Source organism: Gobius niger (genome assembly GCF_951799975.1).
Source record: "Gobius niger genome assembly, chromosome: 21".
Taxonomy (NCBI): Eukaryota; Metazoa; Chordata; class Actinopteri; order Gobiiformes; family Gobiidae; genus Gobius; species Gobius niger.
Window position 1 is genome coordinate 21,300,174 of NC_136872.1, and position 18,040 is coordinate 21,318,213.

Genomic DNA, 18,040 nt, shown 5'->3' on the forward strand with positions numbered 1-18,040 from the left:
TAGGGAAACAACAACACATTTAAAGGCACACTGTAAAATTTTGGACTATACTGTTGCCATCAAGACCAAACATGTTCCTAATGTCCAGCTCGACGCAGAAAATGCTACTACTGCAGTGGGCAATCAAAGAATTGATTTGGATGAGGATCTAAATTTAAATTTTAAATTCTTTAGTCACATCTCCATGGAGACGAGCTGATGACGTACCGTCATGTCTTAGGAGAGCTGAGCAGCTCACAGCAAAGGCTCATATCTGTTTGTATATGTATGAGCTATTTTTCAATGATGAAAACATCCATCATAAAATAAATGCTTGTGTAACAATTATATTTATTGGGTAAAATGTTACGCCGTGTGGCTTCAAGAAAACAACAACACATTTAGGAAATGTTCCAGTTTTTCCAAGAAGCAGAATGTACCTGGTGTTTGAATCTGAAAAGAAACATGACAATATTTCACAAAAACAGCCTGTGTTCAGTAAGTGAATGGTTACTCAAAGGATAATATTTGTGACTAAGAGAAAGATGAGAGATGTGTGTTCTCCTGGTTACAGTACAGTATCAAATGCCTTTCTATTTATTTATTTATTTATTTATTTGATAGGGACATGTGTGAACAATAAACATGTACCACACTACAACATTTATAGCCAAGGCTAATTTGCAATGTCCGTCCCTAGAAGGGCTTTTCAAATTCACACAGAAAGTACAAAAAATACATTTACAGTAACATTAATTAAATACTTCTGACATTACACAAAGGAAGTGCATTGAGTGCAGACTAAAAATGATTGCAGACTTGATCTCTTTTTAAAATATGTTTTAGTTCATTTTTAAAAGCCCCCAGGTCTAAGTCCTGTTTCAGCTCAGGAGGCAAAGAGTTCCAAAGTTTAGCACCCTGGACGGTAAAAGCTGACTGTCCAAAGGTCTTTTTCCTAACGGGTACTTTCACATTTCCATTAGCAGCTCCTCGTGTGATGGAGCCCACTGATCGAAGTGGAACTATGAGCCGTCTGAGAACATCAGGGGCTTGGCTGTGCAGACATTTGTACATTAATTTTAAGTTACAGAATTTAATAAAATTTTCAAAGTTAAGAAAGTTTAACCTCTGCAATACTCCACAATGGTGCGTCCTGACAGATGTTTTGTCTAAAATTTTTAATGCTCTATTGTAAATCAGTCTTAAAGGCCTGACTGTTGTAGCTGTTGCCTGTGACCAGGAGGTTATGCAGTAACTGAGATGAGAGAAAATCATCGCATGCATAAACACACTTGCTGCATGAAACGGTAAACAGTCCCGTATGATTCTGAAACTGTACAGGTTTGATTTGGCTGTTCTTGTGATCTTTTTGACATGACTTTCAAATGTTAGATGGGAGTCCAAGATTAGGCCCAGATATTTAACCTCTTTAACCTGGGCAATGTCTTGACCGTTTATTGTCAGATGCAGTTCTTCCACTGGGTGTAATCTGGAAGCAAAACAAACTGACACTGTCTTACTCAGATTTAGTGTTAGTCCTGAGTTTTGAAACCACACTGACACAGAGTTAAGGTGTTGCTGCAGCTGCGCAGTAACGGCTTCAACACTTTTGCCACTCACAAAGACAACTGTATCATCTGCATACATTTGGAAACCTGCTCCCGGACAGATGTTTGGTAAATCATTTATATACAATGCAAAAAGGAGAGGCCCAAGAATTGATCCCTGGGGGACACCTGTTTTCAGTGTTGTGAAGGATGACTTTTCATTATTAATTATTACACATTGTTGTCTATGTTCCAAATAAGTCTTGAACCACTGTAATGTTGTGTTGTCAAAGTTCAACTGGGATAGTTTCTGTAAAAGTACATTATGATTGAGTACGTCAAAAGCTTTTTTTAAATCTAAAAAAACCGCTCCAACTATTTGGCCTTTGTCAATTGCTAGTTTAAGTTGTTCAATAAAATAGCAATTGGCCGTTTCTGTCGAATATTGGGGCCGGAATCCGAATTGCAGAGGATGCAGTATGTCATTGATCTGTAAGAAAGACATTAGCTGATTGGCTACAATCTTTTCCAGCACCTTAGAAAAAATCGGCAAAATGCTAATTGGTCTGTAATTGCATGCTAGATCTGCCTTTCCAGATTTATATATAGGTATAACCCTAGCTTGTTTCCAGTCATTTGGAAATTGTCCCTTTTTAAAGGAGAGATTTACCAGATGAGTTAAGGGTTTTGCCAGTATTTCTTTATTTCTTTTAAGAAAGGAAGCGTCAATGTTAAAAAGGTCTTTAGCGTGACTATTGTTTACTTTTTCAATGACAGCTAGCACCTCTCGCTCAGTTGTTTGTTCAAGAAAAAATGCATCAGTTAGATTATTTGGTTGCTGATACTCTACCCTGGTATTCAAATCAAAGCAATCCGACAGCTCCTGAACCGATGATGTAAAATAGTTATTAAGTTCCTGGGCGATGCGCTTACTATCATTTACAAACTCTTCTCCGATTTTGAGTTCACACAGGTGGGACTGCTTTCCTTTGGGTTTCACAATGTTGTTAATTGTCTTCCACATTGCTGATGGATTTCCTCTTGCCTCAGTAATTGCTGTGATATAAAAGTTGCTTTTAGCAAGTCTCATATCTTTTATCACGCGATTTCTTAGGCTCTTATATAAAGCCATGTCAGTGTTTAGCCTGCTTTTAATTGCTTGTTTTAGGGTTTGGTCTCGCTGCTTCATAAGTTTTTTAATAGATTCATTTACCCAGGGTAGGGATCTCTGTTTACCACTTTTCCTCTTTTTTAGGTATTTAGACACAATTCCATCTATTTTATTCATGATTTGCCTACAGCTAATGTCCACCTCATCCCACACCATGTTAGTCCAATTTATTTCTTTTAATTCATTGTCCAATTTGGGAACATCATTTCTAGGAATTATAAGTGAGTTACAGTCAGGCTTTTTGAGGTTTACAAAACGTTTTTTAGATAATTTTCTCACCATCAGCGTCATATTATGATCGGACAGTCCAGTCAAGAAGTTATAAGACTTCAGAATGCGTTCTTCTTTGTTTGTAAAAATTAAGTCAATTTGCGTCTTACTAGATTTTGTAATTCTTGTAGCCCCTTTCACATGCTGCGTAAAATCAAATTTGGTCATCAACATTTTTAATTTTCTCTTTTTGCTTTTGTTAAACCAGTCAATGTTAAAATCGCCCATGACAATGATTTCAGATTTATGTGAGATTACTTTCAACAGTTTTTCTAATTCATTGCAAAATTGCTCATCATTAGTGGATGGCGGGTTATACAACAGCAGAATACAAAAATGCATTCTAGGAGAGAGATAAATGTCAACACATAGGTATTCTATTTGGACATCACAGTCAATTGTAACTTCTACACATTTCAGGGGGTCGCGCACATAGATTAGCACCCCACCACCTTTCTTCATCTTTCTATCTTTTCGAAAACAGCTATAACCAGGAACGTCCAATAAACTAGCATTAATTTTACCATGAAGCCAGGTTTCAGTGAGGCCTAAAAAATGTAGATTTGAACCTGTTAACAGTGTCTTTATCTCATCATGTTTTGGTAATAAACTGCGTATGTTTAAATGCGCACCAAAGATTCCTTTCGGCTTTTGGCCCTTGTCCCATATAATTTTCGCATGGCTGACAGTAGAGAAATATGTTGCAATGGATATGAGTGATTACTCACATTAATGAAGAATGATTCACAACCGCTTTAGTGACCCACTGAGTTCAGTGGATGACCAGCTGCTGAGCAGAAGGATCAAGTTCTTTCCGGCCGTGCCGTATGAATATGCCGGTCTGAGCAGAAACATATCTCAAAGGTCATGTTAACAAGTTCTTACTGTCTGTATTATAGCTCAAGTAACCTGAAAATACAGCACAGGGTTATTGTTATACACTGTGGGTTAAATGTCTTGACTGCACCTGAAATCAGCACTGGACAAGAATCAATGGGCCTCAGTGCATTTCTCTTTTAAGACCATTCACAGTGAACAAACTGACAAAATGACAGAACATTTTTATCAGAACAAAACACAATATTTAAACCTTTATTACAGGTCTTTGCCAAAAATATTGTTGATAAATGGTTTTGGTTGTCAGCCATATGATGCTTGAATCAAAAAACTGTATTTAGTTAATACAAATCAATACAACAGGGTCAAATTGACAAATGTTTTTTTATTTTTATTTTAAATAAACATTTTAAGGGTTGTTAAAAGATAGGTTTTACAGCAATTGAGCACTGTTATTTATGACACATTATGTTTTTGACATTTTTCTGATAGATTATTTTTATTTGATGAATGATTTTACATGAAGAGTTTGATGCAATACAATAAGATTATAGAAAGAATAGCCTGAAATGTACTCTATCAAAGCGAAAAGAAGCAGATCTTTGTCCACTGCAATTGAGGTCAGCTCAGTCAGCAACATCCAATCAGATAAAATGATATGATGATCGCAATAAAAGAGTTTCAGAAAGTCTAAAGTAAATGAATACAAACAGGACGATAGGATCTATGTTTTAAGCAAAAAGATCCGCACAGCTTGAAACTCTTCGTTCAGTCCCTTGGGGCTCAGAGTGTCCAATGTATAGATCCACAAAGTTTCTCTTTTTAGTAGCAAAGAGTCAATGTCACCACCTTGTCTGGGACGTTTGACTTGCTCGATGCCCAGATACCTCAATGCACTTACATTGTTTGTGTTGCAACTGATGACACCTTAGATGTTGAACAGTGCGGCGGTCCTTGGCCTTGGGTGATTGAATGTTCTTGTTTTTTGGGTGAAGTTGCATTGCGTGCAATGGCCGCATCTGAAGTTACCAAACGACATGTTTTGTAAAAAAAAAAAAAAAAAATGGTTGCATTGGAATGGGCAAATCGGCTCTCACTGGTAATGTGCTCAGGTTGGGAGGTCTCTTGTAAACGACTCGTGGTGGAAGGGAGAGCTTCTTTAAGTTGGGGTCTGACCGTATGATTTGCCAGTGTTTATTAATGATTTGTTCGAATTCTTTGCCCATTGGTGAGTATAGGATGATGCAGTTAATCCTGGCTTCCATTTGTTTGGTGCTTTTTTGTTCCAGATACTCATTTTTGGAAATAGAGTCAAATGTGTTGCTTGCCTTCACAATCCACTCTTTTTTACATTCTCTTTGTTCGAACCGTTTCACCAAATCATCTGCTTGAGTTTGGTGATCAGTGTCTGAGCTGCAGATGCGTCGTATTCCAAATCTGAACATGCCTTTATGCTGGTTGATAGCCCAGTGATGCCGTTCTTGTATATTTTACCTAAAATCCATAAACAATACACGGGAGTTCCACCAGGCTGGCCAATTGTTTCTTTGATCCCTTTTAAAAAGGTAAAAGCACCTTCATTCCACCTCATAAATGAAATGCCTCTGTAACACGTAAAGGCTAGGTGGTTGGCTGCGGGAGCTAAGATGCGCAGAAGATGGTTCGTCACAGAGCCTGGGTTGTGAATGAATATACCGGAGTCATAGATTTCAGTTTTAGTGTCTGTATTCATTCAGCACACATGACAAAGCAACATGGGTGCCTTCAATGACATGCACAAAAGAAATGCTTTAGGTTCTGTTCGATGGCAGAGCAAAGCGCTGCCAACGAATTGGGGGGAAAAAAAACAGAAAGGGGGAAAGAAAAAAAAACGGCATGATATGTCCCACGTCTGAAACAGAGTTCGGTGAGATGTTAGTTAATCCCAGGTTTAGCGATAATAATCCAGTTAGGGATGAGTTCAGACGTGATGGATGTGTGTTTCGCTACCACGTATATGTCCGAGGGTTCGTAGCTCGCCATCTCGTTGGGAGTCCTCAAGTTCGAGAGTTCAAAAGTTGAGTGAAGAAAGAGGTTTGGTTGGTCCCATCCCAAAAACCTGACCTAAAAGGCCAAAAACACAAGTTAAGTAACATAGTTACTAAAGTAATCATAAAAATAAAGTTAATCCAGATGCTGAAAATAAGGAATGCATATAACAATTATCATGTGCTATGATGTTACACCATAATTTGAATTGCATCTGAAGGTATAGTTGTATTTAAAATCAAAACATAACTCAGTCAACAATGAGGAAAATAATAATACAAATTGCACCTTCAAATTCAGTGGTCGACTAATCCAAAACCCTAATGCAGAGTTTAGTATTCAAAGTACAAACTGTCACATCCGGATCCGGTGAGTGTATTCTGTTTTGACGCTCGTTGTGAGCAAGTTGAACATTAGCTCTCTCTGTTACTATTGTTAATCCACGTATTAAACGTAGCTTTAGAGTCCACTCTAGCTTGTTATAGAGCTAATTTGACCCATTATCTCCGCGGACCCAATTCTCCGCTTGAACCAACACTTCTGCGTGGATTAAATCCCTTCTCTCTCTTCTCCGTAACGTGGTAGCTCGCTGGCTAGCTTAGCCCGCTAGCCTAGCCATGGCTGCCCCGTCCACTTCTGCCTCTTTAGTGCTGTTCTGCTCAGTTTGCCGTATGTCGAGTCAGAACCCTGCCTCTTTCAAAGACGATAGGAGTAGTTGCGTTAGGTGTAGTGTAGTGGCAGCTTTGGAGGCCAGGGTGACCGAGTTAGAGGAGCGGCTGTCCGGAGTTTTGGTGAAGGCTAGCGTTAGCTACAGTCAGATAGCGACAGGGACCGTAGACGCAGTCCGCTCCGACAGTGCCAGAGAGGTTAGCCAGGCTGAGGCTAGCCCCGCAGCGGGTCCCGTGCAGCCGGGACAAGACCAGGACGGATTTGTGACTGTTCGGGGTGGGGGAAGTACTAAGCGCACACCCGTAGCGCACCAAACTCTTCACGTCCAGAACAGGTTTTCTCCCCTCAGCGCCACACCGGCTGAACCTGATACTCTGGTGATTGGAAGCTCCATAGTTAGGGACGTGAAGATCCCAGCAGCTTTGGTTAGGTGTTATCCGGGGGCCAGAGTTGGTGACATCGAAGGTAACCTTAGGTGCTTAAAGCAGGGAGGGAGGCGGTTCCGTCAGATCGTGATCCACGCGGGTGGTAACGATATTCGGCGGAGACAGTCAGAGATTCTCAAATTGCAAGTAGGCGCGGTGTGTGAATTGGCTAAGTCGATGTCAGATACCGTAATATACTCTGGTCCTCTGCCCAATTTGGTCAATGATGAAATGTATAGCAGACATTTATCATTCAACTGCTGGTTGTCTAGATGGTGCGAGCAAAATGATGTTGGATATGTCAACAATTGGAGCGCCTTTTGGGGAAAGCCCAAGCTCATGCGCAGGGATGGCATACATCCAAATTTGGATGGTGCATCCCTTTTATCTAAGAATGTGGCCGATAGCCTCAGTTGCGGCCTAAATTGACGGTCCAGATATGAGCTCCGGGCGCAGAGCAGTAGTGTAGAACGCTCCTCTGTAACCACCAACCCTGCTCCCGGATTGTCACAAATCAAGTGTGTAGATTCTCCAGAACAAATAAAGACTGTGTCTGTCCTCCGTAAACCAAAGACTAAAATATCAAAAGCTAACAAAACAAGCACTGGTGTGCGTCCAAATAACTTAATACAAATACCAGAGCAAATAAAGACTGTGTCTGTCCCCCGTACACCAAGCACTAAAACATTAAAAGCTAACATAACAAACGCTGGTGTACGACCAAATAACCTAATACAAATACCCAAAAGTAAACTAAGCATTAAACAAAACGATAAACAAAGTGCTAAGCACATAACGTTTGGGTTGTTGAATATTAGATCAATCTCTTCAAAATCCCTTTTAGTTAATGACTTAATTTGCGATAACAATATTAACCTTCTCGCCCTGACTGAAACATGGCTTCAGCAGGACGACTATGTTAGGCTTAATGAATCTACTCCTCCTAGTTATGTCAATTTTCAAGCAGCTAGAACCACTGGCCGAGGTGGTGGGGTCGCAGCGATATCACACTCTAATCTTGTTCTAAATCCCAAAAACGACCTAAAGTTTAATTCATTTGAAAGTCTAACGCTGTCTCTCACCTGTCCCAAATTTAAAAATCAAAAAGCTTTACTACTAGCAATTATTTATCGGCCTCCGGGCCCCTACTCAGACTTCTTAGCAGAATTTTCTGAGTTTTTAGCCAGCATAGTGCTGGACTGGAATAAAATTATAATAGTGGGTGATTTTAACATCCACGTCGATAATAAGAGTGACAGTCTGAGCAGGGCATTTAGTGCCCTGCTGGACGGGGTTGGCTTCACACAAAATGTGAATAAACCTACCCACTGTCATAAACACACCCTTGATTTGGTTTTAACATATGGGATTGAAATTAGCAACCTAAACGTTCTCCCTCAAAACCCTGCGCTTTCTGACCATTTCCTAATTACATTCAATTTCTTAATAGAAGATTACACTAATCCACAGGATAAAATTAAATTAAAACGGACACTATCTGAAAAATCTGTTTTAAAATTTAAAGAAATTATCCAACCAGTCTTTAACATTACAGAGAATAGCTCGCTTACTAATTTAAATGATAGTGATGAGTTTGTGGACAGCGTTATGCTCACGTTAAAAACAGCCCTTAATGTTGCGGCTCCACTGAAACAGAAAGTAATTCGGCCAAGGTGTGTCGCCCCCTGGTACAACGCGGAAACACGAGCGCTTAAGCGGAAGACTCGCAAATTAGAGCGGTTATGGCGCAATTCGCGCACTGAACAATCTCTTAGATATTGGAACAAATGCCTACTCGCATATAAGCAAGCCATGAGGAAAGCAAAAACAAACTACTACTCTTCATTAATTGAAGCAAATAAAAACAACCCTAGGTTTCTCTTCAGTACTGTGGCCCGGCTAACAAACAGTCACAGCGCAGTAGAACCTTCAATCCCTAATACCCTTAGCTGCGATGACTTCCTTAAATTCTTTAATGATAAAATCAAAACCATTAGAGATAAAATAAACGATAAGCTTCCCTCATCTTATCCTGATCTAAACCTAGTTGAGTCATTGACTCCATCTGAAGTCTTAGACAGGTTTATAACTGTAGATGAGGCTGAGGTATCATCAATCATTATGTCCTCAAAACCTTCAACTTGTCTTCTAGATCCAATTCCAATTAAACTCCTTAAAGAAATTACTCCTGAAATCTCAGATACCATATTGAAAATAATTAACTCGTCTTTAGAAAACGGTTATGTGCCAAAGTCCTTTAAATACGCTGTTATCAAACCACTTTTGAAAAAACCTAGTCTTGATCCTGACATTTTAGCCAACTATAGGCCCATATCTAATCTCCCTTTCATCTCAAAAGTCCTTGAAAAAGTAGTGGCTAAGCAGCTTTGCAGTCACCTACGGGACAATAACTTATTTGAAAAATTTCAGTCAGGGTACAGAAGTTATCATAGCACAGAGACCGCCTTAGTCAAAGTTACCAACGACCTGTTATTAGCAGCTGACGCCGGACTAGCTTCAATCCTAGTTTTGTTAGACCTTAGCGCAGCCTTTGACACAATCGACCACAATATTCTCCTGCAGAGGTTAGAATGTGACGTAGGCATCAGGGGAACAGCCCTCTCCTGGTTTAAATCTTATTTATCTGACAGGCAACAATTCGTTAATGTAAACCAAAAGTCTTCACCGTGTTCCAAAGTGTGCTATGGGGTGCCACAAGGTTCAGTGCTCGGGCCAATTTTATTTATACTATACATTCTTCCATTAGGGAACATAATCCGAAATTACAATATACATTTTCACTGTTATGCGGACGACACACAGCTGTATTTATCATTAAAACCAGGTCAGACAGATAAATTAGAAACACTTAGCTCCTGCGTAAAAGCCATAAAGACATGGATGACAGCAAATTACCTCCTTCTTAACCCGGACAAAACCGAGGTTATTATATTAGGCCCTCAAAAACTGAGAGAGTCTTTATCTCAACAGATCATCTCCCTGGATAATATTAGCATATCAACGAGCACAACAGTAAAAAACCTCGGAGTTCTGTTTGACCAAGACCTCTCTTTTAAAACACATATAAACCAGGCTTGTAAAATAGCGTTCTTTCACCTGCGCAACGTTACTAAAATACGAAATATCCTAACTAAGAGCGATGCAGAAAAACTTATTCACGCATTTGTCTCTTCAAGGCTGGATTACTGCAACAGCCTGCTGGCAGCATGCCCTAAAAGCTCCCTGAAAAGTCTTCAATTAGTTCAAAACGCAGCTGCTAGATTGTTAACCCGGACAAAGAGAAGAGAACACATTACACCTGTGCTAAAGTCTCTCCATTGGCTTCCTGTTGAGTTTAGAATAAAATTTAAAATCCTGCTCCTCACATTTAAATCCATAAAGGGTTTAGCTCCGCTTTATCTCCAAGACGCTGTCATTCCATATCAGCCAACCAGAGCTCTATGCTCTCAAAACTCAGGGCAACTAGTTATTCCTCGAGTCTCCAAAATTACTGTAGGAGGCAGAGCCTTTAGCTACCAAGCTCCGGTTTTGTGGAATAAACTCCCAGCCCACGTTAAAGAAGCAGACACAGTCCCTATATTTAAGACTAGGCTCAAAACGTACCTCTTCGAATTAGCTTATAATCAGGTCAGTTAGGTAAAGCACTAACCCACAGCCCGAAGTAAAGCTGCCTCAGGAGAAACACTGCTGTGGGAAGTACGGTCCACTGAGCGCTATCCTCTTCTTCTTACTGCAGACTTTGTTTTATCATGATACAATACTTAATTTATCTGTAGTCTGTTCATCACTATTCACATGGTGTCTCCTGTCCCACTCCCCCTCGGGAGTGCCTGTCTAGATCGAATGGAGGAACCTGGGTGAACGGAGGAACTGGCATTCTGGAATCTGAGGACTGGACAGTCTGTGTTTGGCCCGTCTGCTGAGGGATCCTTCGGCCCTGGGTCTCTATAGCCTGTCCGTCCATGGGAGTGGATCTCTCCTTCTGTGGTTCTCCCCAAGGTTTCTCTTTTCTCCTGCCGGGTTTTTGAGTTTTTCCTTGCCGTACTGGAGAGTCTAAGGACGGGGGACGCCCACGCCGCTCATCGCTACCTTTGGACATTATATTTGCCTGGATTCACCTGAACTTTTAATTGTCATATTTATTGCTGTGTTTTATTGCCTTGATGTTTGTTGCAGCCCTTTGAGGCGACTTCTGTTGTGATATTGGGCTATACAAAACCATTAAACTTGAAACTTGAAAGTAATACACTGCGTTCCAAATTTTTATGCAAATTACATTTTTCCAAGATTTTCTAAATTGTCAACTGAAATGAGAGTCAGCATAATTTTCAAGTCTTTAACTGGTAGAGGATCATTTAAATGTGGTTGGAAAAATCAGTGATAACAGTATTTTTTTCAAAAATAAATATAGTAAAAACCTCAAAATCCACTGTTCCAAATTATTATGCAACTCACCGTTTCAATACATTTTAAAGCTTGTAATTAACTGAAAATGGTCATTTGTTGTATTTGTAGCATTAGGAGGTCATATTTACTGAAATCAAAAGCTATTTCAATCAAAAAAATATTAACAGGTCAAGTTATATTTTACCATAGGAGCCCTTGTGTGATAGCAGCTTCAAAATTCTTAAATCCATTAAACTTGTGAGTTTTTGGACAGTTTCTGCTTGGATTTCTTTGCAGGATGTCAGAATAGCCTTAAAGAGCTGCCATTTGGATGAAAACTGCCTCCCACCCTCATAGAAGTTTTTTTTTTGAGGCTCCAAAGGTTCTCAATAGGGTTAAAGTCAGGGGAGGAGGGGGTCCACATCATGAGTTTCTCTCCTTTTATGCCCATAGCAGCCAGTGATGCAGAGGTTTTCTTTACAGCAGGACATGGTGCGTTGTCATGCATGAAGAGGATTTTTTTAGGGAAAGCATGGCTTTCCCTAAAAAGGGAAAGCCATGAGGCACCAGCAGCTTCAAATACCTGTCTGCTGAGTGTAGCATCTGTTCTAATAATCTGATGTGTTTGTATGGCAGAAACCGTCCATATTGTGCCATTATCTGCACAAACCCGAGTGTGCTCTGAATCATCCACACATCTCTTATCTGTACGATGATTACGCTTAATCTTTCGTGAAATATCGAGGGTTTTTATACCTAGACCAAGGCATTCAACTATTTCACACTTTTCATCAGCAGACAGACCCTTTTTCTTTACCATATTGCTTGAAAATGATGATCTGCATAATGAAGTGGAACACCCTTTTTCAGTAGTTTTTCCCTTAAAGAACAACTAACCCCCAAATCAACTTTTTTTTCTAGCTAAGTTGTATAAATGGGTATCTTATAGTGTTGTCTACGTGTATATGTCACTATTTTAACAATTTAGTGCAAATTTGTTGAAATCCTGTCTTTGTGTCCCAAACCGTCTGTGTGGCGCCATCTGCAGCGAACTGTCTGTACTGCATTTGATTTTTTGAATTCGGCACCCAATTAGCGGAGGGGAGAGAGATGATGTCAGGAGGCGAGAGATGATGTCACGGGCTCTGCCGCTCTGGGGTATAAAAAGGCTCAGTCTCGCTCACGCCCCCGTAGCGAGTTGGAGTTGGAATAACGAGAGAATATTTTCCTCGATTGTCAGGTTTGCGATTAGTTATCATAGCATTTAGGTAGATTTTATTAGGATAGCTTTTTTTATTATAAATAAGTGTATAGTTTTAGTAGTGTTTGTTGTTGAATATTGTAGTTGTAGTCACTAGTTGCTTTTATTGTTAGATTAGTTTGCTCAGTTTAGCTTAGGGCGTTTGTTAGTATTGCTTTTAGTGGTCTATCGTGTATAATTTAATTGTTAGTTGTTAATTGTACTGTGTTAGGATGGGGAGGAAGTGTAGCGTAGTGGGGCTGGAGTTTGCAAAGACCATTTTACGTGCTGATTCCTTCGCCAACTTCACCGAGGTTGAACTGGGCTATGCTAGTCTTCTCCGTTTGAAGAGCGAGGCCGTCCCCACCGACTCTGCTGCCCCGCCAACAATGTGAGGTGAGTGAGAAAAATAATGATTTACCCATTTTGGATTTGGTAATAATTGCATTGATTGTAGCTGCTGTAAAAAGAGGCACTTGGTTCACTCTGTCCCGGTCATTTCTGTCAGTAGTAGCTACTTTGCTCACAGATTGAGTCATGTACAGTATATAGAATTTTGATGTGCACGTCAGAATAGATCGTTATTGTAGTGTCTCAAACAAATTCGCCGTTTTGGCCTCTGATAACACCAATCACATGAGTCGTGTAGATATGTTGAAAAAATATGACGTGTAAATAGACTCTGCAGCGTCAGCTCCAGGCGACGTGTCCCGCACTCGCTCACTGTGGCTGAAGAAAAGCAGCCACCGGTTATAAGCGCGTCTACTCTGCCCGGGGCAGCCTGCTAATGCATCCGTCTGCAAAGTTACGCCAACACTGTGCGCAAATGTGCACGAGTCTGAGCACCAAACTAATCTAAGTTTGATATGACTGCAGCTTTTGACAGTAGCTACAAGCTAGCCTGTAAAGCTAACGTATAGCTAGAACGTACTGTGTGTCTGAGGCTAAACTGACCGGCTCCATGCGCGCTCTGCTCCCGTTTGATGCTCGATTGCGGTCAGTGAGGAGAGGGCTGACCACTCCAGGTGGACCGTGTGGTCAGTGAGGAGAGGGCTGACCACTCCAGGTGGACCATGTGGTCAGTGAGGAGAGGGCTGACCACTCCAGGTGGACCGTGTGGTCAGTGAGGAGAGGGCTGACCACTCCAGGTGGACCGTGTGGTCAGTGAGGAGAGGGCTGACCACTCCAGGTGGACCGTGTGGTCAGTGAGGAGAGGGCTGACCTCTCCAGGTGGACCGTGTGGTCATTGTGGTCACAGATATGAGCTGTTCTTACGTGCTTTCAGAATCAGTATAGTTGTTATTGCCATTGTTGTTGAACAGGTTCACAAAGTAGGATAAATTCTGATAATTATGTTCATGTTGACAAGTTTTCTGAAGTGAACCAAAGTTTACACCTATTTGGACGCAGCTTTTCAAAATGCCAAACCATTTGGAAGTTTTTAGAAGCCGACTGTAGCCAGAATTAACCTGATACAAATATTTGTTTTATCTGCTATAGGGTGGCATATTCTAAAGTATATCGTAGGTTGTATTCCTATAAATCATCAATACAAACAATGTGTTTGCATGTCACGTGTGTGTGCACTTTATAAATATTATTTATTGTTATGTTTTCAGCCAAAAGTGAGCAGAGAGAAATGTCCAGACTGATCCAGTCATTACAAGGCATGCAAGTGTCCAGGCCAATGTGAAGCCGAGCAGGCGACGCAAAGGTGAAATCTATTTATCCTTTATACAGTACTGTCATTTTATGTATAAAACAGTCTACACTTTTGTTTTTTTATATACTGTAGTTAGACACAAGTTGTGTAATTACTGCCATTTTAAACGTGTTTATTTTGTTTGTGTTTTGTACAGCTACTCAAGCCCGGACCGCTTACACAAGCGTCGGTTGTGGGACAGGGGACCTGATGGAAATCCCTCTTCCTGACAGTCCCAGAGCAGCCTCTACACCTTTAAAAAGGAGAAGGTGTGAGGTGTCATCGTCTGAGCCCAGCTTCCACATAGATGACAGCGCCAGCACTGTGAACTGTTCAAGGTACAAAGGAAATCTAGAGTTTTAATTGAAAAAATATATACAGCGTCCTGGTTTTTTGAGGGATGAAATATCCTTTATTTTATATAGCATTCCTGCTGAAGTCCCTCCACACAAGGACAAAGAACATATTGTTCTTGAGGACCAACTGCTGGAGCTGTTTAGGCGATGTCCTGTCTGGGTCACTCAACAGTGTCCTCGCTGTGAGTTCTCCAGTCAGTGGTCCAGTCAGCCCATGGTGAACAACGTCCCAGCTGGAAACCTACAGCTCTGTGCTGCTGTGCTGTTCACCGGCTCATCCTTTAGCCAGATTTCAAAGGTACTACAAAAACATTTTATTTTTCCATATATTATCCGATGATAACAGATGTTTTAATTTTATAGTTCTTGGGGGCCTTCAATATTCAGGGACTGTCAGAGCAGTGCTTCTATAGGCATCAGGCAAAGCTCCTCATCCCTACGGTCAACTGGCAGTGGAAGCTGGAGCAGGATGACCTCATCAGGGAGGCTCTTGAAAGCGGCTCTGTTACACTGGGCGGGGACATGCGGGCAGATTCACCTGGTAAATACATTTCATAAACATTTATCTGAAGTATTAATAAAAGTCAGCTAATGTATAACTTGCATTCATGTAGGACATTCAGCCAAGTATGGCAGCTACACCATGATGAATCTAACGAGTAACAAAGTCATTGACATCCAGCTAGTCCAGGTAAAACATTACAATAAAAATGTAACTATGTAATTTGGGATAACTGTGCATTATGATAGAACTCATATTCTTATTTTTTTGTCTTATTAGAGCAATGTGGTTGGAAACAGCGTGCGCATGGAGAAGGAGGGGTTTGTGTTTTGTGTCCCAGAGATTGGAAAAAATGATGCGCTGGGCCAGAAAAGGTGAACGGAGGAAATGACGAGGTGGAAGAAAAGCATTGTGAACCATCTATGAATCATCTCTACTGGTCACCATCAAAGGCTGTGGCTGAGTGGACATCTGGGCAACTACATTCAGAATGTCCACGGAAAACCCCCTGTCCCCTCGCTGTCTTCACAGGCCTTTGGTTGGGGATGATGCAAGAGTGTAGCCAAAATCAAGTATGTGTAATTACAACTACTCCTCCCAATATCTAATTTATATTGATGTATTTACACTTCACATATCAATTTATTATTCTTTGTAATTCTTTATAATTCTTTGTAGGCACAGCAGCATGCGAGAGACTCTTACTCTTTTGTCAACACCACGTTTTTTGAAAGATTAAGCTAAAATAAGCCCACAATACCACACTTCAAATATTGAGGCATCCATAGTCTGATTCTCTCACAATAGTCTGGGCCTCTTATCCAAAGGAATGCTGGCCAGGTAATGATTCCTAAAGGTTCAACAAATATTCACTAGTTATTTTATCACTTTGAAATGTTTAGAAAATAGATACTGCATATTGTTTATTTGTGAAATTTTAGGGTGCAGGTTGGTGCCTTGAATTATGATTAAAAAAGGCAAATCGTTTTGCTGCTGTATGTCATAGTGTATCCAAAATTCAAGCGTGGAGACGACACAGTGAGAGCCATGAAGACCAGAGCTACCTCAGGTATGTCACATTAAAAACAACACAACCAATGCTTTTACAAGAACAAATGTTTTGTGCTTTGTTTACAGTCTACTTTGACCAACTAATGGCCCTGCTGTTTGAAAGTGTGGTCGAGGATCCTCTCCCATATCAGGAGCACACAAAGGACCTGTGCCTGAACCATTCTGTGCCCATTGGACAACGTAATAGATTAAAATCAATGTTTCATGCAAGATTTAATTGTGAGCAGTAAAAAAAAAAAGAAGCCTGTATATGTTCTGTCAGATATGTCACGGGAAGGTATATGCAGCACCGCTTTATGTTTCTAGAAGCTGAAAACTTACTGCATGTATATTTATTACAGTTGGTATTGTATAACATAACCAGTCAACTTTGTCTGTTCAATTTGTTTATTGCACACATCTATGTAGGCCAAGTGAGTGGCACATGCAGCTCAACCTCAAGTGAAATGTGAGCTGTAAGTTTGTAGTAAGTTTTACCAAAGAAATTGTGCTACAATAGGGAAATTGCACTGTTGTAAGAGCCAGAAGTGCAGAATCAAGTACTGGTACAAAACAAGATCTATAATTTTTATTAATATTTCAATATTCAACTAAAAAAAGCATACATATAAATACTTCATTATAGCCTTTACTCTACAGTGTCATCATTCAGTGGTAGTTTAGTGTATGTGTTAACGTTGGTTAAACCTTTTAGTTCACTAAATTTAGTAATAGAAATTACTTCAGGCTATTTACTTAGGGCTAACTGGCTCTTTGGGTTCACAATGTTACAGTCAAGCCTTTAGAGAAACATGACCTGAATGATTCTGTCTCACATCTTCAATGGCAAACCAAAAATCAATTTCAAAAAGACAGTGTTCCTGCTCAATAATACAGGCCTACATATATTTATTTATGTGATATGTTTTGTGCACTTTGCTGTAAGAAAAATAATAAAAATCTTTGTAACACAAATAGCCACGTCTCTATACCACACACTCTGCTGAGGACACTGAGATACATCTCCCATGTTCACGTAGACCACAGCAAAAGTCTACATCTAAAATAGATCGGTAAATTCTGAAGCAGCCAGGACAGTTACGTCCCTTAGCTGCGATGCTAACGTCGATCGAGCTCAATGCTAAGCCGCTAGCTTTGTAAATGACAGAGGAATAAATGACCCAGCGCCTCAGGTACAAGGCTGCCACGATGCCCCCCCTGTGTAGAGAGAGCTGTAGAGCTGTCCCAGTGGAACAAGTTGCTAAATAAGTTAGCTCGCTGGAACTCCATGCTACCATGCTCGGACTTTGTTTACGAGGAGCGCTGCAGGTGCAGCGTCGAAGTCAGAAGCCTCAAGCCCCTCCCACCCCTCACCCCTCCCGCGTGCCCCTTAGTCCTCCAGGCAACGCCCCCTTTCTGTTGAGATTTTCAAATCTGAGGCTCTGATACTGAGGCTCTGGAAGGAGGGGTTAGTAGCTCTTTAAAGGGGGGGTATTATGCAAAATCGACTTTTTCAAGCTTTACATCATGTTAAGTCATTCCCTCATTAAAAACATGCCTGAAGTGTTGCCTTGGCACATTCACGTATTTTCGAGTAATCTGTAAAAACTCTGATGGCAGCCATTTTAGGGATAAAACGCCTGAGTCCTCCTGGGAACGCCTCCATCTACTGGAGACGCCTCCATCTACTGGAGACGCCTCCGACCTTTCGTCACCAGCCAAGTAACCAACCACTGCTCCTCAGCAGAACCCCCTCCCCGCAGTGTCTAGCCCTAAGATGTAAACAGAGTCACCATGGAGGATTAGCTTCATGTGTTGTGAACCGGAGCCACAGCAGACTTTTACAAAGACACACAT

At 40.8% G+C, this 18,040-nt stretch overlaps 1 protein-coding gene across 1 annotated transcript; it reads left to right on the forward strand.

Annotated features, from left to right (window-relative positions):
* Positions 1 to 14,800: 14,800 nt before the first annotated feature.
* LOC306981029 (uncharacterized protein) lies at positions 14,801 to 17,818 on the forward strand (the record flags this gene model as incomplete). Its single annotated transcript, XM_079580575.1, has 4 exons — positions 14,801 to 14,929; positions 14,995 to 15,172; positions 15,246 to 15,322; positions 17,813 to 17,818. The coding sequence occupies exons 1-4, from the start codon at positions 14,846 to 14,848 to the stop codon at positions 17,816 to 17,818; spliced, it is 345 nt and encodes a 114-aa protein (XP_079436701.1). The 5' UTR covers positions 14,801 to 14,845.
* Positions 17,819 to 18,040: the final 222 nt, after the last annotated feature.